The sequence below is a fragment of the Pseudophryne corroboree genome, chromosome 9 (genome assembly GCF_028390025.1).
Source record: "Pseudophryne corroboree isolate aPseCor3 chromosome 9, aPseCor3.hap2, whole genome shotgun sequence".
Lineage (NCBI taxonomy): Eukaryota > Metazoa > Chordata > Amphibia > Anura > Myobatrachidae > Pseudophryne > Pseudophryne corroboree.
This window is the reverse complement of record NC_086452.1, coordinates 254,034,596-254,055,615: the sequence shown is the minus strand read 5'-3', so window position 1 is coordinate 254,055,615 and position 21,020 is coordinate 254,034,596. Positions and strand designations below refer to the sequence as shown.

The following is a 21,020-nucleotide window of genomic DNA, read 5'->3' as shown; positions in this document are numbered from 1 at the left end:
TATATATATATATCTATATCATACTTGCCTACCTGACCGTCTACATGAGGGAGAAAATGTTCTGTTCCTGAACTTTCCTGGTAATGTATGATTGCCATCACCTGTGGTGAAACACCTTTCTTATCAATTAACTATCTCACCACAGGTGATGGCAAACATATGTCAAAGTCGAAAAATATTACAGAACACACATCACGTACAAACTGCACACACATGCCCACTGCGCGTGCACTTGTTCTGCAGTGCGTGCACATGTACGCACTTTGCGTATGGTCGCTCCCGCGGTCCTGCGCATCGGCGCGTGGTATGGGTATTTACGGCAGAGTTTGTGTACGTATGGAGGGCCATTAGAACACATTACATATTTAATCCAAATAGTGCACAATGTACACATAGTCTCCTTGCACCACATCAGAAAGTTATAGCTGTTTAAATGGTTGCAGAACAAAGGGATTCACCTTTACAGGATAAGAGGGGACAGACTAAGGTTATAAGGTGATATTTGGTATCCAGCTGTAGAGTATTTTAAGGGTAACATTCCGTTGTTGGTCTGCGGAAGATCGCATGTTCCTGCGGATAGTTATGTGCAGAAGCAGAATATAGATATAAACTGTATTTACTGTATATTATGCATGCGGCGGGAATCCAGAGGAGACCACCCACAAGAGCAGTTGAGAAAGACATCGCCTACCTTTTCAAATCAACCTATGACCTCTCCTGTACTGTAAAAGTGCATCCCTGTGCCCAAGGACAAAGGGATTACAGTATCCATTGTATTGCTTTTGGAAGACTTGCATAAATAAAGCCTGCTGCAGGCTGGCCAGACACAAGACTCACAATGTTATCTATTTGATTACGGAGGACTGGACCAGGAAGCGCACGCGAATATTCTCACGTATGTACATTGACCTGTAGCCATTATTCTGTTATATATTGTCTTGTATTGTAGTGTATAATTTGTATTGTAAACCCCCTTTCAGAAATAATCCACTGTGGTGTCGGAACCCAGCGGTAAAATCACAATTGGTGTCGTGTGCTCATTGCCCTGCTAAGGTTTAAAGTGTAATAGCATCACACTGCATTGCTGCATAAGGTTTAAAGTGTAATAGCATCACACTGCATTGCTGCATAAGGTTTAAAGTGTAATAACATTGCATTGCATTGCATTACTGTGAAGGTTTAAAGTGTATCTCTGGGTGTGTATGTGCTGCGAGTACTTTGTACCATCAGCGCGGCGTGTGTACGCAAAGTCCGTACACTACGGAACCCTTTTACGCTAATAGCGTAAAAGTGCGTAGTGTGAATTAAGTATAGCGGCCACAGCGGCTAAAGGTTTAAAGTGTATTTAAGGTGTGTTTAAGGTATAACTTTCATTCCTGTAAAGATAATCAGCTTTATCACATACATTACCAGGAAAGTCCAGGAACAGAGCATTTTCTCCCTCATGGAGAGGGTTAGGTAGGCAAGTATGATATATATATTTATATATATACAGTATATACACACACACACACACACACACACACACACACACACACACACACACACACACACACACACACACACAGTAACAACAACATGAAGCAGGGTTTCATTAGTCCCTAAAGAAGAAGACCAGCAATTGTTAAATAAGCAAAGCAAACAGGTGGCATGTATAGATGGTGTCTGTATATCTGTACCTGGACAAGGTTTTGAATTGCAAACTTCAACATCAACGGATTTTCCAACACATGATTTCCCACCTTCTTGGGCAGGGGGATCATTACACATTCGTATTCTTGTACGTTTACCACTTGAACATGTTTTAGAACACTGCTCCCATGGGCTCCAGTCTGACCAACTCCCATCAACTACACAAAAGAAGAAGAAAAAATAGTGAAACTTTATTCTGTAGATAGTGTAAATAACTAAATTTCTGTGAGTGACTGCTCCTGAGTTAAGCATTAGATCATATTGCAGCATGTCATTTTACATATAGTATGTATATGTCACGGCTAGGGTTGTTTGTGGATCCGGACTAGGTTGAGCTGCTGAGTTTTGTCTTTGGTCCTTAGGATGGAATTGGCTTAATATAGGATCTACTCATTCATAGACGTGGCAGATTGGAAAAGTTGGAACACCTGACTGGATGCTGTATCATGTGAGTTGAGTTGGTACCAGCTATATGGGAAACTGGAACACTGGGGTGAAGAAATACCAGTGCATTAGAATAGCTGGGAAGTTCATAACACTAAGGGTTCGCAATCACTAGGGTGAGATTAACTAGTGAATCTGGAAATGCTGCAATGGATTTGCAGGAGCAGCTTTAAAGGAACCCTGGGATAGGCAGTTCCAGCGAATTGGGTAATGCTGCAATGGATTGCAGGAGCAGCTCTTTAGGAATGCTGGGATAGGCTGTACCAGCGAATTGGAAATGCTGCAATTATGAACTGAGCAATCCTTCGGGATCACTAGGATTAACTGTTCCAGTGAATCTGGATATGCTGCAATAATGAACTCAGCAGCCCTTCAGGATCACTGGGATTGGCTGTACCAGTGAATCTGGATATGCTGCAATGATGAACTGAACAGCCCTTCAGGATCACGGGATTGGCTGTACTGGTGAATCTTGATATGCTGCAATGATAAACTGAGCAGCCCTTCAGGATCTCTGGGATTGGCTGTACTGGTGAATATGGGTATGCTGCAATGATGAACTGAGCAGCCCTTCAAAATCACTGAGATTGGCTGCACCGGTGAATCTGGGTATGCTGCAATGATGAAATGAGCAGCCCTTCAGGATCACTGGGATTGGCTGTACCAATGGATCTGGAAATGCTGCAATGCTGAGCACCTGAATTGGATAGCTCAGGAAGCCAGGGAGTGCTTGAGATGGAAACTGCACTAGTCTTGAATTCAACAGGAGAGTCTAGAGCTCAAAACAGGTTGATACACAACAAAACACTGGCGATTTGCCTGTGCTGGGATTCAGGATTTATACCCCTGGCTTGCTGCTGATTGTGGTGATGATCACATGACTGTGAAATGGACTCTGCACGGTCAGATGATCAGAACTGTTATGGCTCCGTCCATGACTGGTTCTGGAGGGAACTGCAAGTGCGGAGAGAGCAGTGGAGACTGACAATGGCTGCCATGCCTGGGAGCACCAGTAATGAAGACACAGTGCAGCTGCAGACAGCGCAGGATGCCAGACGGACCAGCAGATGACGGACAGCACCTCAGAATGCGGCGCAGGAAAGAGAGAGTGCGGCTGGGGAGCACTGAATACCTCAATATATACTGTATATATATATATATATATATATATGATAAACCCCTTCACCACTTTCTCAGTGCAGGTGATATCGCTGATGGGTTACATACGTTATCCCGACGGGCGGAAGAATGTGACCGCAATATGATTGACAGCAGCAGGTGTTGGGTGGGAGGCGTCTTGGCGCTGGGGGCCACTTCATCAAAAATGGAGGTGTGGCTGCAGCATTATCGGGGCAGCTGCATGACGTCACATGCAATGGTTCCGAATAACAAAATGGAAGTGGTGCGCCTGCTGCGAAGGCAAGGGGGCATCCCCAATTCAGTGATGTGATCGCAATTAAATTGCGATGGCATCACTGCCGGGCATTTGTATGCTGGCGACCTTGCACTGTCCTGGGCGGCCCCCAGCATGCAATTTTTTTCATTATTAGTTTTGCAATCTTAGCAAAACTGCTAATGAAACTGAATAAAGTCTAGTTTCCTAGTCATTCTTCAGAGAAAATCTCTGCAATCATGAGTATTCCTCAAACCGCTTGTTTTTATCTGTATACTGTAGCATGGACACTTCATTTAAAAAAACTTTTATAGTAAGTTTAATATTGAGGATTTGCATCTGGTGTATTGAGAAAATAAAAATAAATATATAACTATGTAGATTCAAAACAGTATGACTCTACTGTATATATATAATCTCAAGGTTGTTTTTACAGCACTTGATATATATATATCCTTATTACATTGTGCTTTATCCTTATGAAAAAACGCTCCATTATAGAAGAGCCTTGTCATACGTTTAAGAAATGTATTTTAAATTCCCTGTATACTGGTTGGGTCTTATTTTTTTTCTGCATTTCCTCTCAGCCTGAATATAGCACATATATTTTAAGTCGTCTTAATAACTGCATTCTAGAGATACTAACACTTTTCCAAATTATGTGACTCATCTCTTATTATTTTGTGCATAATAAAATGCAGATGTTTTTATCAGATGGGAAATTAAAATTATTTTTTAGAAAAAAGCTTCACAATGAATTTTGGCTTCTTTTATTAATAGTTCCAAGTTCTCTGCTAACTATCCAGTAGGCTGAATGCCATGATTGGGAGGGGAGTACTATATGTCATCTTTGCCAGGCATTACTTGTTCTGCCCAGAGTAACCTATTGTGTGCGCCTAAGATGACTGCCTCGTCTGGTACCTTCGCAGTTAGGAATAACAATCCTTGGCCGCTGAACGGCTTGATCTCACAATTTCTGGTTGTTTTCTGACAACCAAGACATTGCATCTTCTAGCCGCAAGGACCACCAGTCCACGCCTGTCCCTAGGGATTCAGGGCGGCGCTCATCTAAAGCATCTCTGGTTGCCTAGCAGGGTTGCTGCTTCTTGTCAGTGGAGCTCTTGGAGTTTGCAATTAAGCGAAACACTCCCAGACTGGCTTTCCCCTTTGGTCAGTGCTTGTCTTATAAGTCAATAAGTCCAGCTACTTGTGAAGGTTATTGCTTGTGCCTTGTGTATTAGCCACTGGTCCTTGTCCGCAAGCCTTGCTGGATACTCAGCCGGATTTCCTGCCTGTCTGTGTCCTGTTCCTGCCCTGTCTTCACGCACCTCCAGCCTAGTATGTTAACCATTTGTCTGCCCTCCCTATGTACCTGTGCTTAGCTTACAAGATATATCATTTACTCTGTGCCTGCATTCCATCTGCTCAATGCCTGCATACCATCTACTCAGTGCCTGTTAGTCACCTTCACAGAGCAATATCTGCCCTGGCTGAGATTCCGACTCTGACCTCACCCTTCATGATCCTGTGTTTTTCTTATCCTCAGTTACTCCCCAGTCCATTGTCCTGTGGTCTCCAGCCTATTGTGTGAGCCTTTACTGCTGGAGGTTTAAGTCCAGGGGGCCCCCTAAGTACCAGTGTGCATATCAAACACTAAGGGAACAGCTAGGGGTTGCTATTGGCGAAGACCCTCTTGAGGGCTCTAGGGGTCTCACACCAATAGTGCTGGAGTTCCCTAGCATTGTCCATGAGTTCTGAAAAGTGCCTTCGGTCCTATTGGATAACATTGCTATATAAATAAAATCATTATTATTGTCATTACATGCTAAGCATTTACTCCCGAATCAGCCTAGCAGGTTAGCTTTAAGGTTGGTTGCAAAAATATATATTTACTGTATATATGCAGTGTCTGATATTTGAGGTCCTCAGGCATATTTTCCTTTTATTAATATCTTTACTTCAGTTTTGTCGTGCTACTACAGTAGTGCCCCCAAAAGCCCTAGCTAAGATAATTGTTTAGGTCCCCTTTATTCCATATGCTTAAAAAATCACTAGCCACTGGGCCCTAGGCAGATGCATAGGCTACTAAGTGGAATATCTAGCTCTGCACTAACGCAGTGGTTATCTATGATACTTCTTTAAGATAATCTAAAGTGAGACTATGACTGTTCGAAATATGCATGTACAGGGCTTGAGGATGTATCAGAGTTTCTGTTCACACCAGTGGATGCCTTATAACTACAAACAGCCCAGTTACTTAACCAGCTGAGTGGATTTATTGAAAATATCCATACTCACTGTTATACACACTGGTTTATGGACTAGAGCAGAGCAGGATGTCATACAGCTCACCAACTGGTAAATATATGTAGGTACTGGGTAACATGCTGGAACAGCATCTAAAACAGCAGGCATGGAAGGACTGGGGTCCTGTATGGCCCCGGCATTCTTGCACTGGTACACGACAAGAGGCATAGTCGTGGCTCACAGGCATGGGCTAGCAGTATACCCCCATCTTTCTGTATGACGGGCGGCCAAGCAGAGTGTCAGGAGGTGGAGCTTCAAGCTCCACCAGCCCCTGGCCCTCTATCTGCAGTATGGCCAAGCAGAGCTACTCATGCCAGATGGCTAGTCCGGACCTGACAGCAGATAATCACAGGTCTGCCTGTGAACTACTGTCTGCCACTGTGGCACTTGTCACATTTTAATATCACTCCACACATGTTCAGCAGAAGACTTGGCAGCCATCTTGGTACAGGGAATGAAGCTTGCCTGGAGGAGTAGCAACTTGTAGGCTGTGCAGTAGCGTACTCCACTTTCTACAATGACAAGGTGAGTTTTATTGTAACAAGTGTATGCTGATACTGTAAAAAGGCCAATTTCACAAGTAGTGCATGTGTAAATGTTGATTTTTTTCATCTAATTCATATTTACAGATGGCTCTGCGTTTATAGCATTGATTTGACTGAGAGTGCCTTGTGGTTTTTAACAAAAGATTTAAGAGTTTAATCTATCAAAACCAAAATACCTGGGCACTGTTTATTTTGACAGATCCTGGTCTCAGTCTCTTCTCCTTGACAGGCCAATCCGCCATTTGCTGGGGCAGGGTTGTCACATTGTCGCACTCGTTTCTGAACTCCCTGGCCACAAGTCACGCTGCAGGACTGCCACGACAGCCACTCAGAAAAACCACCGTGCACTGGAACACAGCAAATTGCATGTAATATTCATTGATGTTTTACAGTACAGTTATAATTGTGGCTTTGCGATTAATTATTTGCACAATAATGTGTGCATTTTACATACATAAAGCTAATTAGTGATCTTTAAAGTGTATAACCATACCTCCCAACTGTCCTGATTTACGCGGGACAGTCCCGTTTTTTGGGACTGTCCCGCTGTCCCATCCGCGGGCAGCAGTGTCCCTCGCTGCAGAGCAGGGTGAATAGATGCTATGCGCATGCGCACACAGCATCTATTCACAGAGACAGAGGTACTGGGGGCATGCCAGCAGCTCACTGAGCACTGGCCATGCCAACATAGTGATGAGAACGGGGTCCGTGGCTTGCGATCGTGGCATTGCTGTTAGGCCACGCCCTTTCTATTAAGCCACACCCATTTCTGTAGCCACTCCCCTTTTCTGCGGCAGGCGCGGTCTCGCCGCACATGGGGTCCCGCTTCCACATCCTGTAAAGTTGGGAGGTATGGTATAACTTGTAGAAATTACTGCGTTTCTGAAAAAGGGAATTATTCAGGACAAGTCAATGTGTTCTTGGCACTGTTGTGACTGACCAATCTCACCGCTGGTGCAGGTGCAGCCACACCCATCTGCTTCTTACTGTGTCAGGCGAAGACAGAATGCCGCAGTGACAATCAATACATTGAATGGTAGCCATTGTGTTAGTCAGTCAAGGGTCACTTCAGAGTGATTGTATTTACTGTACACCCGCATTGCAAGGACAGAGAAAATTGCAGATATTCACCCAAATACTAAAATGTTTGCTGTAGATGTTTGCTGTAGAGTTGCTCAACTCTGGAGCATGTGCAAACCCCCCCCCCCAGGGCACCTCCCACTAGCTGCATGGAGAGTGTAGCAAGGGGGAGGGGGTGCCAGCCGCCTGGCTCCGAGTCCCGCGATTCATGGGTATTTAGGGGCGGGACCTAACGTTGGGAAGTGTCCAACCCCATCAGAAACCTCTGAAGAAGCCTGGTAGTGCTAGCTCCCCCTCACTCCCTTGCTCCTCTCTCTTTCTCTCTCCCTAATGACACTCTCTCTCTCTCTCTCCCTTACTCTCTTTCTGACACACTGCCGCTCTCTCTCCCGGGGACTGTTTCTCCCTCCCTCTCTCCCCCTGACACTGTCTCTCTTCCTAACACTCTATCTTTCTCCCTTGCACACTCTCTCTCTATGACACCGTCTCTCCCTCTCTCTCTCCCTGACACACTCTCTCTGTCTCCCTGACACCCTATCTCTCGTTCTCTTTCTTCCTCTCTGTCTTTCCCTCTTTCTCTCCCCAACACTCTCTCTTGCTCCCCTCACTTTCTCTCTCTCCCTCTTGCTCCCCTCCCTTTCTTGCTCCTCCCCCTTCTCTCTCTCTGGAACACACGGTGGGATGTAATCCAATCCGAGATCGCCGGAGGTGCGGGTTGCTGGCTGATCTCGGATGTTTTTATAAAGGTCAGTCACTTATAAGGCATGGTTTTGCCTTGTAAGTGATTGTCCCTTTAAAAAAAGTCCAAGATTGGCCCGCACCTCAGGTGATCTCGATTGCATCCTGCCGACTTTCTCTCTCTCTCTCTCTCTCTCTCTTCGACATCCTCTCTCTCACTGATGTCATCTCTCTCTCTCCCCTCTCACCCCTTTTTCTCTTTCTCCCTGACACCCTCTCTCACTCCTCCATCTTTTTCTCCCACAAAACCCTCTAACTCTCTCTCTCTCTCTCTGCCCCCCTTTCTTCTTTCTCCCCCTTTCTCTCTCGCCCTCTTACACCCTTTTTGCCTCTCACTCCTGCTCCACTAAGGGGCATTGTAGTGACGATGTCAGGTGGGGGGTCCTTTCAAGATTTTGCTATGGGGCCCACAAACTTCTAGTTATGCCCCTGTATAAGGGGCCAACTGGCACAATGTGTATAATGGGCTACCTGGTGCAATGTGTATAAGGGGCTTTACCTGGTGCAATGTGTATAAGGGGCTACCTGGCGCAATGTGTATAAGGGGCTACCTGGTGCAATGTGTGCAAGGGGCTTTGCCTGGTGCAATGTGTATAAGGGGCTACCTGGCATAATGTGTGTAAGGAGCTTTGCCTTGCGCAATGTTTGTAAGAGGCTCTATCTGGCATAACGTGTATAAAAGGGGCTCTACCTGGCATTTATGTGCATAAAAGGGGCTATACCTGGCGTAATGTCTATAAGGGTCTCTACCTGGCACAGTATGTATAAGGTGCTCATTCTGGCATGTATAAGGGGTATTACTGTGTGGTGTAATGTGACTGACGGACACTACGGTGTAATGTGAATTGGTACTATTCTGTGGCCATGCCCCTTCCCCGTGAAGCCACATCCCATATCTTTGCTCCAAAGGAAATGTTCGCCCTGGGCGCCACAAGGTCTAGAACCGGCCCTGAGTGGTGGCCCTGGCCGTGGAAATATTTGGTACAAATGTAGAATGATGCAACTAAACTGCACAGTAAGAATGTTGCAAAATTGTCGTTACCACATTTAAAATCCAATCTTTGGACAAAAAAAGAGATATCTTATGGTTCCAATGTGTTCATTATCAATTTGTATTTTATTTTATTTTTTGAAAAATTGTTACCTCGTTGCACTAATTGGGTAATTTATTTTCACATAGCCATAATCATTAGTACTAAACCACCAATTAACTTATGCTGTCTGCTCCTGTTGAATGTTAGCACCTCAACCTCATTTGTGTATTATTCATTTTACTAGCTATTTTTATTTTTTAAATACCTTGCACAGTGAATAAAGCCTTTACAATAGCTGATCCCATGATATTGGTAGCTCTGCATTCATAAACAGAAGTGTCTTCTTTGGAAGCTGCAACAATTTGCAGAGAGTTGTTTGGCAACACTGTAAGACGATTATCCCCAGAGATGGGATGACTCAGACGGGCCCAATAAATGTCAGGCTTTGGTTCTCCTTCTGACTGACAGTCTAAAACCACAGTTGCACCAGCATTCACAGTAGTGTTAATTGGATGAACTGTTATAATGGGTAGTTCTGTGGAAAAAATTAACATACAATCAGTATTATTGCTGTTAAAGAAAAGTTAGTCAATCAATTCTGTCCCTTTTTCATTACTGTATGCAAATATTCCCTGGGTTAGACAGGAGCTTTTGTATACTGTACTACATTATAAAGTGATATTTTAGAACACAACACTTAGCAGGTGGTGGTTGTAGTAATAGACAATACATTTAGCTCCTCACTTTGCTAATTATGTAGAAACATTATTATAAGATCCGAATTGTTTCTGTCTTTTAATAAGGCCATTGGTCAACCAGGGGGTATATTTAGTATCGTTCAATTTTCAGTTTTGAGGGATTTGGTATTCGATTCCCATTCGATTTCCATTCGATTTTGATTGATGAAATTTACTAAAGGCAAAATTTAATCTAAAATAGATTCTAAAACCGAATTCAACTCAAATCCCACTTAAAAATAGGATTTTAATACCTACCGGTAAATCCTTTTCTCTTAGTCCGTAGAGGATGCTGGGGTCACTTCAAGAACCATGGGGTATAGACAGGATCCACAGGAGACATGGGCACTTTAAGACTTTCAAAGGGGTGTGAACTGGCTCCTCCCTCTACGCCCCTCCTCCAGACTCCAGTTATAGGAACTGTGCCCAGGGAGACGGACATTTTGAGGAAAAGGATTTATTGTTAAACTAAGGTGAGATACAAACCAGCTCACACCTCAAGCACGCCGTACAACGTGGCATTCAATACAACACAAGTCAACGGCATGAACAACATCAGCAACAGGCTGACTATAAACGTAACACAACATGTGTGTAACCACAACTAATAACTGCAGATACAGTACGCACTGGGACGGGCACCCAGCATCCTCTACGGACTAAGAGAAAAGGATTTACCGGTAGGTATTAAAATCCTATTTTCTCATACGTCCTAGAGGATGCTGGGGTCACTTCAAGAACCATGGGGTTTATACCAAAGCTCTAGAACGGGCGGGAGAGTGCGGATGACTCTGCAGCACCGATTGACCAAACATGAGGTCCTCATCAGCCAGGGTATCAAACTTGTAGAACTTCGCAAAGGTGTTTGAACCCGACCAAATAGCCGCTCTGCAAAGTTGTAATGCCGAGACCCCCCGGGCAGCCGCCCAGGACGAGCCCACCTTTCTGGTACAATGGGCCTTCACCGATTTCGGTAACGGAAATCCAGCCGTAGAATGAGCCTGCTGAATCGTATGACATATCCAGCGCGCAATAATCTGCTTGGAAGCAGGAGCCCCAATTTTGTTGTGAGCATACAGGACAAACAGAGCCTCCGTTTTTCTAAATTGAGCCGTTCTGGCCACATAAATTGTCAAAGCTCTGACTACGTCAAGAAACTTAGATTCCAGCAAGGCGTCAGTAGCCACTGGCACCACAATAGGTTGGTTCAAGTGGAACGATTAAACCACTTTCGGCAGAAACTGCTGAGGAGTCCTCAACTCTGCTCTATCTTCATGGAAGATCAAATAAGGGCTCTTGTGAGACAAGGCCAACAGCATGACCACTTTCCAAGTGAGGAAATTCAACTCCACCTTTTGTAAAGGTTCAAACCAATGAGATTGAAGGAATTGCAACACCACGTTAAGATCCCACGGTGCCACAGGGGGCACAAAGGGAGGTTGGATGTGCAACATGCCTTTCACAAAAGTCTGAACCTCTGGAAGGGAGGCCAATTGTTTTTGGAAGCCGAGAAGGCTGAAATTTGTACTTTAATGGAGCACAACTTTAGACCCGCATCCACACCGGCTTGTAGAAAATGGAGAAAACATCCTAGCTGAAATTCTTCCATAGGAGCCTTCTTGGATTCACACCAAGACACGTATTTTCGCCAAATATGGTGGTAATGTTTAGACGTTATTCGTTTCCGAGCCTGAATAAGAGTGAGGATGACTTCCTTTGGAATACCCTTTTGGGCTAGGATCCGGAGTTCAACCTCCAAGCCGTCAAACAAAGTCGCGGTAAGTCTTGGAACATGCACGGACCCTGCTGTAACAGATCCTCCCTCAGAAGAAAAGGCCAGGGATCTCCTACGACTAATTCCTGAAGATCTGGATACCAAGCCCTCCTTGGCCAGTCTGGAACAATGAGGGTTGCTTGAACCTTTGTTCTTCTTATGATCTTTATCTCTTTTGGAATAAGTGGAAGCGGAGGAAAGACGTACACCGACTGAAACACCCATAGTGTCACTAGGGCGTCCACTGCTATTGCTTGAGGGTCTTTCGACCTGGAACAATATCTCTGAAGTTTCTTGTTAAGGCGAGACGCCATCATGTCTATTTGAGGAATTCCCCAAAGACTTGCCACTTCTGCAAAGACCTCTTGATGAAGACCCCACTCTCCTGGATGGAGATCGTGTCTGTTGAGGAAGTCTGCTTCCCAGTTGTCCACTCCTGGAATGAAGATCGCTGACAGAGCGCTTGTATGCCTTTCCGCCCAATGGTGAACCTTTGTGGCTCTGCCATAGCCGCTCTGCTCTTTGTTCTGCCCTGGCGGTTTATGTACGCTACTGCTGTTATGTTGTCCGACTGAATCAAGACAGACTGATTGCGAAGATGTTCCGCTTGCAGAAGGCCGTTGTGAATGGCCCTTAACTCCAGAACGTTTATGTGTAGACACATTTCCTGGCTTGACCATCTTCCCTGGAAGCTTTCCCCCTGTGTGACAGCTCCCCAGCCTCGAAGACTCGCATCCGTGGTCACTAAGATCCAGTCCCGGATCCCGTACCTGCGTCCCTCTAGGAGGTGAGAGCTGTGCAGCCACCACAGGAGTGAGATTCTGGTCTTGGAAAACAGGGTTATCCTTCAGTGCATGTGCAGATGGGACCCGGACCACTTGTCCAACAGGTCCCACTGAAACACTCTGGCATGGAATCTGCCAAACTGAATGCCACCATCCTCCCCAGCAACTGAGTGCATTGATGGATCGATACTCTTGGTGGTTTCAGAATTTGTTTGACCAGGTTCTGCATTTCCAGAGCCTTTTCCACTGGAAGAAAAACTCTCTGTAGTTCTGTGTCCAGAATAATTCCCAAAAACGACAGCCGTCTCGTCGGAACCAACTGTGATTTTGGCAAGTTTAGGAGCCAACCATGTTGCTGCAGAATTGTCAGGGATAGCGTAACGTTCTGCAGTACTTGTTCCCTGGATCTCACCTTTATCAGGAGATCATCCAAGTACGGGATAATTGTGACTCCATGCTTGCGCAGGAGAACCATCATTTCGGCCATTACCTTGGTGAAAACCCTCGGAGCCGTGGACAGACCAAACGGCAACATCTGAAATTGGTAATGACAATCCTGAACTGCAAACTTCAGGTAAGCCTGATGTGGAGGATAAATGGGAACATGTAAGTAGGCATCATTTATGTCTACCGACACCATAAAATCCCCCTCCTCCAGACTGGAGATCACTGCCCGGAGAGATTCCATCTTGAATTTGAATTTTTTTAGGTAGAAATTGAGGGATTTGAGGTTCAGGATTGGTCTGACTGAGCCGTCTGGTTTCGGGACCACGAACAGGCTCGAATAAAAGCCTTCTCCCTGTTGCGACGGGGGAACCCTGACAATGACTTGACTGAGACACAATTTTTGTATTGCAGCGCATACGATCTCCCTGTCCGGAAGAGAAGCTGGTAAGGCCGATTTAAAAAATCGGCGAGGGGGAACGTCTTGAAACTCCAGTTTGTACCCCTGGGACACTATTTCTAAAACCCATGGGTCCAGGGCCGAACGAGCCCAGAACTGACTGAAGAACCTGAGATGTGCCCCCACCGGTGCGGACTCCCGCAGAGGAGCCCCAGCATCATGCGGTGGATTTGGCAGAAGCCGGGGAGGACTTCTGCTCATGGGAACCGGCCACGGCCGGTGATCGTTTACCTTTTCCCTTTCCTGTAGTAGCAAGGAAGGAAGACCCTCGGCCCTTTCTGTATTTATTGGGCCGAAAGGACTGCATCTGATAGTGGTGTGCTTTCTTTTGTGGTGCAGGCAAATAAGGTAAAAATTATGACTTACCCGCGGTAGCCGTAGATACCAACTCAGTGAGGCCGTCACCAAACAATACACCATCTTTATACAGTAGAGACTCCATAGCTTTCTCAGAGTCAGCATAGCTGAGACTGCCATGGCATTGGCCCTTGATCCCAAGAGGCCAATATCCCTAGCTGCTTCCTTTAGGTAGACTGCAGCGTCCCTAATATAACCTAGTGTCAAAAGAATGCTATCCCTATCCAGGGTATCTATTTCAGATGACAAGTTATCTGCCCATCTTTCAATAGCACTACTCACCCACGCAGATGCAATGGCTGGTCTGAGTAGCGTACCCGTGGTGACATAAATGTATTTCAATGTATTTTCCTGCCTACGATCCGCAGGATCCTTTAGGGCTGCCGTGTCAGGGGGACGGAAGAGACACCTTTTTGGACAGCCGTGATAGAGCTTTGTCCACAATCGGGGTGACTCCCATTTTTCCCTATCCCCAGAGGGAAACGGATACGCCACTGGAATCCTTTTGGGAATCTGAAACTCTTTGTCAGGATTTTCCCAAACCTTTTCACAAAGCGTGTTCAGTTCATGAGAGGGAGGAAACGTTACCTCAGGTTTCTTTCCTTTATACATACAGACCCTAGTATCAGGAAAAGTAGGGTCCTCTGTGATATGTAATACGTCTTTTATAGCCACAATCATGTACTGAATGCTCTTTGCCAATTTTGGATCTAATCTGGTATCACTATAGTCGACACTTGAGTCAGTGTCCGTGTCGGTATCCGTGTCTGCCAGCTGGGTAAATGAACGTTTTTGTGACCCCGAGGGGGTCTGGACTTGTAACAACACATCCTCTACGGATTTCTTCCAAGCCTGGTTTTTAGATTCAGATTTATCCAATCTCTTATTTATCAGAGCCACATTAGTATTCAGAGCACTCAAAACATTCACCCAATCAGGTGTTGGCAGTGCCGACAGGGTCACTCCAACAGCCGTTTGTGTCCCTAACATAGTTTCCTCCTGGGAAGAGCCTTCAGCCTCAGACATGCTGACACACGTGCACCCAGCACACATAGACACACTGGGCATATAGGGGACAGACCCACAATAAAGCCTGTCAGAGAGACACAGAGGGAGTTTGCCAGCTCACAACCCAGTGCTTAAACCCGGTTCTGACACATTAACAGAATGTCCCAGACCTGCAGCGCTTTTATAATAACTTATATTACACCAAAAATCACTGTGCCCTTCCCCCCCATTTTGCACCCTGTTACTTGTACAGCAGTGTGAGGAAGGACCAGCGTCTCTGCAGCTTCTGCGAAGAGAAAATGGTGCTGATGTGAGCTGTGAGGACTAAGCCCCGCCCCCATAATGGCGCGCTTCAGCCCCGCTATTTTTCCAAAATCTTAATACTGGCGGGGGTTTGGATAGAGGTTGGCACCTTGTCCCCTCTTGCCAGTCACTTTTTTAGAGGTTAAAATGCTGCCCAGGGCGCCCCCCCCCCCTGTAGTGCCGCTGAGTGTGGGAGCATGGCGCGCAGCGCAACCGCTGTGCGATACCTCTGAAGCCGTCTCCTTCTACTCACCTTTCTTCTGACTTCTGGCTCTGCAAGGGGGGTGACGGCGGGCTCTGGGAACGAGCATCTAGGCATACCTAGCGATCAGACCCTCAGGAGCTAATGGAGTCCTGTAGCCAAAGAAGCAGAGCCTTTAAACTCACAGAAGTAGGTCTGACTTCTCTCCCCTAAGTCCCACGAAGCAGGGAGACTGTTGCTAGCAGTTCTTCCTGAAAATAAAAAACCTAACATAAAGTCTTTTCAGAGAAACTCAGTAGAGATCCTCAGAGTGCATCCAGTCTCACTGGGCACAGATTCTAAACTGGAGTCTGGAGGAGTGGCATAGAGGGAGGAGCCAGTTCACACCCCTTTGAAAGTTTTAAAGTGCCCATGTCTCCTGCGGATCCCGTCTACACCCATGGTTCTTGAAGTGACCCCAGCATCCTCTAGGACGTATGAGAAATTTAATTTCTGAAAAACATTGATGTTTCCTATAGTCGAATATAGGATCCCCTCATTTACTAAAATTCGATTTGCAAATTGATTTGAAAGCAAATACTAAATCGAACTTCAAATCCTCACGTGAATTGAATCATGTTAGACATTCGATTTGTGCTTCTAAACACCATTCTATTGCTAGAAAATTGATTGTGATGACTTTTAAAGTACCCAAAAGCATGTGAAGCAGTGTGGCTGTAGGAATAATGGCTGTCCAAGGTTATGGTATGTTGTGCACCTACCTGCAGTATGCAATTCTCCACCTGACTGTTAGAACCCAGGAGCATTACTCAGAGCAACATCAGCAGCTTCATGAGTTACAGTAAACACTGCACATGTTTATACAAATAGGCATAATATCTAGTCCATGAATGTGCAATAGATAGCATCATAGCACAATACCTGACATACTTGTTAGCGGATATGAAGCTTAAATTCATGAGTGTTATAACTGGCAATCCTGGTTTGTGCCATGATACGTACATCCTCAGCAAATCATCCCTGTCTGCAAAATTTGTGGTGAGTCAAATGCCAGAGGGATGGTTGTTGGGTAAGTTACCTGTATTTGTTAATGAAGCAGCTAATAGTACTTGTTACAAATATTCAAACTTCTGCTGAGCATAAGTATAAACAGGCACATATGGCCCAATCCATGACAGAATGCACCTTTGGACTGTTAAAAATAAGGTTGATAATTTGGGAGGCATATAATTATATAATTTGGCAAAAGTGTCAGATATTGTGCTCTGCTGTTGTCTATTGCACAATTGCGCATTAAATAAACCAATCCCCTGAGATTATGCAATAAACAGGGAGCAGGCAGAGGTTTTGTTACCAACAAATATGTGAGCACAGTAAGTGGAAGGCAGACAGGAAGGCAGATTAGGGCTAAACTTATCGCCAACTATTTCAGCTGTATTTTTTATATAAACCTCCCCCCCAAAAAAAATAAAAAAATCTGAATCATCAGTTAGGTTTTCATGTGTAAATAGTGCAATGCTTCCCCTTTAATTAGTGTGCATGTCATACATTTGACCAATAGGAAGCAGTGAGGAAGTTCTGTTTTGCCTATGTATTTCTTTGGGGATTTTAATGGGGATTTTAATTTTTAGTTTTGGAAGGGATTTCATAATCTCAACACAAAACCCCTTCTAAAACTTGATCAAAATCAAAATTATTTGAAAATCAATGCAAAATCGATTTTTAGTAACTGAGGGATTTTTAAGGTATTTTTCAGTTTCAATAGAATCGATATCAGTCAAATTTTTGGATTCATAAAAATGAATTCCAAATTGAATTTAGTAAATATACCCCCAGGTGTTGATGTCTCCTGACAGTAACATAGTAACATAGTATCTGAGGTTGAAAAAAGACAATTGTCCATCGAGTTCAACCTATTTGTGGTGTCCTATGCAAGATGATTTGACTAAAATTTCTGACTGATGCTGCTGTCAGCCATTGCATTTTATCCCTATTTATAGTAACTGTAATGCATGACTATGCACCATACCCCTGGATATCCTTATCCAATAGGAATTTATCTAACCCATTTTTAAAGGTGTTGACAGATTCCGCCATTACAACTCCCTCGGGCAGGGAATTCCAAACACGTATTGTCCTTACCGTGAAAAAGCCTTTACGCCGTATTGTGCGGAATCTCCTCTCCTCTAACCTGAGCGAGTGTCCACGAGTCCTCTGTGTTGATCTAACCAAAAACAGGTCCCGCGCAAGCTCTGTGTATTGTCTCCTTATATATTTGTAGATGTTGATCATATCCCCTCTTAGTCTCCGCTTTTCCAATGTAAACATGCCTAGTCTTTCAAGCCTTTCCTTGTATTCCATCGTCTCCATGCCCTTAATTAGTTTGGTCGCCCTCCTCTGTACCTTTTCAAGCTCCAGGATATCCTTTTTGTAGTACGGTGCCCAGAACTGTACACAGTATTCAAGGTGTGGCCTCACTAGTGATTTATATAACGGGAGTATAATACTCTCGTCCCTAGCATCAATACCCCGTTTTATGCATGCTAATATCTTATTAGCCTTCTTTGCTGCAGTCCTACTTTGGGTACTACTGCTTAGCTTGCTATCTATGAGGACACCTAAGTCCTTTTCCAGTACAGAATCCCCTAATTTTACCCCATTTAATAGGTAGGTGTAATTTTTGTTCTTGTTACCACAGTGCATTACCTTACACTTGTCTGTGTTGAAGCGCATTCTCCATTTGGCTGCCCATGCTTCTAATTTAACTAAGTCGTTCTGAAGAGACTCGGCATCCTCCTCTGTATTTATAGCCTTACACAATTTGGTATCATCTGCAAAAATTGACACCATGCTCTCTAGACCTTCTGTTAGGTCGTTAATGAAAATATTGAACAATAGCGGTCCTAATACTGAGCCTTGCGGCACACCACTTAGCACTTCAGTCCAAGTTGAAAAAGATCCATTAACCACAACGCGCTGCTTCCTATTATCTAACCAGTTTTTGACCCAAGTGCATATTGTGCTTCCTAGCCCTGATTCTTGTAGCTTGTATATAAGTCTCATGTGTGGTACAGTATCGAACGCTTTGGCAAAGTCTAAAAAGATTACATCCACGTCTTTACCCTGATCTAGGTTTGCGCTTACTGTTTCATAAAAGCCAAGTAAGTTGGTTTGACAGGATCTGTCCTTCATAAACCCATGTTGATTCCTTTTAATGACCTTATTGGTTTCAAGGAACTTCTGAATACTATCTCTTAGAATACCTTCCAATACTTTCCCCACTATAGATGTAAGACTAACTGGTCTATAATTACCTGGCTCAGCTTTACTTCCCTTTTTGAATATAGGCACTACTTCCGCTATACGCCAGTCTTTAGGAACCATACCTGATATAACTGAATCCTCAAAGATCAAAGATAGCGGTTTTGCCAGTTCAGAGTGAAGCTCCATTAGAACCCTTGGATGAATACCATCGGGCCCTGGTGATTTATTAATCTTTAAATGTTTTAATCGGTCACAGACTACTTCCTTGCTTAAATAAGTACCTATCAGTGTGATATTCTCATTATTGAGATTGTGTGCCAGTCCCTGAATTGGGTCCTCTCTAGTGAATACTGTTGAAAAAAACTCATTTAGTGTGTCCGCTATGTCATTATCATTTTTGCTTAAGACTCCCAACTTGTCTTTCAAAGGGCCTATACTCTCCTTTTTTAATCTCTTGCTATTAATGTATTTAAAGAATTTTTTGGGATTCGCTTTGCTTTCCTTTGCTACTAGTTTTTCAGTTTCTACTTTAGCCGCTCTTATTTCCTTTTTGCAATTTTTGTTACATTCCTTATAGTGCTGAAATGACTCTGCTTCCCCGTCAGATTTGTATTTTTTAAATGCTCGCCTTTTCTTGCCCATAAATTCCTTAATCTTTTTGTTAAGCCACATCGGTTTATGATTTTTAGTCCCTTTTTTGCTACTCATAGGAATATATTTGAGTGTATTTTTAGCTAGCAGGAATTTTAGTACCTCCCATTTCTCCGTAGTATTTTTTCCTAAAAACAAACCTTCCCATTCAATATCCCTGAAAAATACCCTCATCTTTTCAAAATTTGCTTTGCTAAAGTTTAAAGTCCTAGTTGAGCCAGTATAGGGCTGTTTGTAGAAACTGATATTGAATGTGACCATATTGTGGTCGCTGTTTCCTATGGGTTCCCCTACTATAATACCCGATACCAAATCCTGATTGTTTGTTAATACCAGGTCTAAGATTGCATTGTACCTAGTTGATTCCTCAATTAGTTGGACTAAGTAGTTATCATTTAGTGTGTTTAAAAACATATTGCCCCTAGCAGTATCACATGAATCGTTTTTCCAGTTTATCTCTGGATAGTTAAAATCTCCCATCACTACTATGTCTCCTACTCCTGCTGCTTTTTCAATTTGCTTTAGTAACAATTCCTCATCAGATGCGTTGATACCAGGTGGCCTATAGCATACACCCAATACTAACTTTTTTGTTCCTTTTTCCCCGCATGCAATTTCTACCCATAATGTCTCAACAGTGTCTACAGTCCCCTCCTGAATATCTTCCCATATATTAGGTTTTAAAAACGGCTTTTCGTACAGACACACCCCTCCACCCTTTTTATTTAGTCTGTCTCTCCTAAACAGTGTATAGCCCTCTAGATTGTGTAATCACTCCACAAAACCTTTCTGTTCATGACTAAAAGAAGGAACCCTATGGGAATTAAAAAATAGGTAAATGTACTTTACAACTGCAAATAAATATTTTTGGGAAAAAAATATTGTTGCTTTGTAACCAGTACTTATTTCCTGTTCACTTACTATCATACAGCTGTCCCCTAACAAATAGTAGAAAAGAGGCTTACTTTGCAGAGATAATGTCACTGTATGTCCTGTTACACCAGCATCATTTGTAGCTACACATGTGTAATCACCAGCATCTTCATTCTGGGTGATAGAAGAGATTACTGGAAACAGTTTTCACATAAACAGTAATATAAAGTTATATTTACATGCGGTAAGAAGGGTACACACTAAAACCTAACACTGGCAAAAATTCCAAAGTAAAGTCAATACTCACTTTTAGGTTTTAGTAAGTTTTCTGTAATGCACTGGAAATAATGCAGACGTAGCTACAATGTTCTCGATAGTCCAGATGTGTCCACCCACATCTAGCTTCCCTGCACGTAAAACAGCCCTTCTAGTCACGCTACACAATGCTATGGCGTGACTCAGTAGGGCCGAGCATCTTTATATGTGACTTTTTCTATTAAAATGCGCCTTATTTGCAAAATTATGCAAATAGGACGCACAAGCAACTTATGCTGATTAAAATTATATGTGGCATGCTTATATTTTTTGTGTGACTGTGGCTGTATCTGCAAACAAAATGGTACATACCATTTCATATGCAATTACAGCCACAGACACACAGAGAATATAAGCATGCCACATATCAATTTAATCAGCAGAATAATATGAAGTTTCATCAAAAAAGACAAAAAAAGAAAGAAAAAGACTAACAGTGTTGCACAGGACCCATCAGCTCACTCACGCTATGTGGTGTATTGAGGCAAAATGTGTGAAGACACATCTGTACATGTTTAATGGTTGAAACTGTCAGTTCTTGTTTATATATATATATATATATATATACACACACACGGGATACAGTTAATTTACCGATGCCGGAATCTCAACAG

The 21,020-nt window shown here is 43.7% G+C and overlaps 1 protein-coding gene across 3 annotated transcripts in view; it reads right to left on the bottom strand.

Annotated features, from left to right (window-relative positions):
* HMCN1 (hemicentin 1) overlaps positions 1–21,020 on the bottom strand; it is a 1,072,092-nt gene that overhangs the window by 236,844 nt on the left and 814,228 nt on the right. For all 3 annotated transcript variants that reach the window (XM_063940215.1, XM_063940214.1, XM_063940213.1), the window contains 4 exons: positions 20,184–20,265; positions 9,499–9,768; positions 6,558–6,728; positions 1,680–1,850 (listed from right to left, as the gene is read on the bottom strand). In XM_063940215.1, the coding sequence (XP_063796285.1) occupies positions 1,680–1,850; positions 6,558–6,728; positions 9,499–9,768; positions 20,184–20,265 (694 nt within the window). The remainder of the gene's footprint in view (positions 1–1,679; positions 1,851–6,557; positions 6,729–9,498; positions 9,769–20,183; positions 20,266–21,020) is intronic.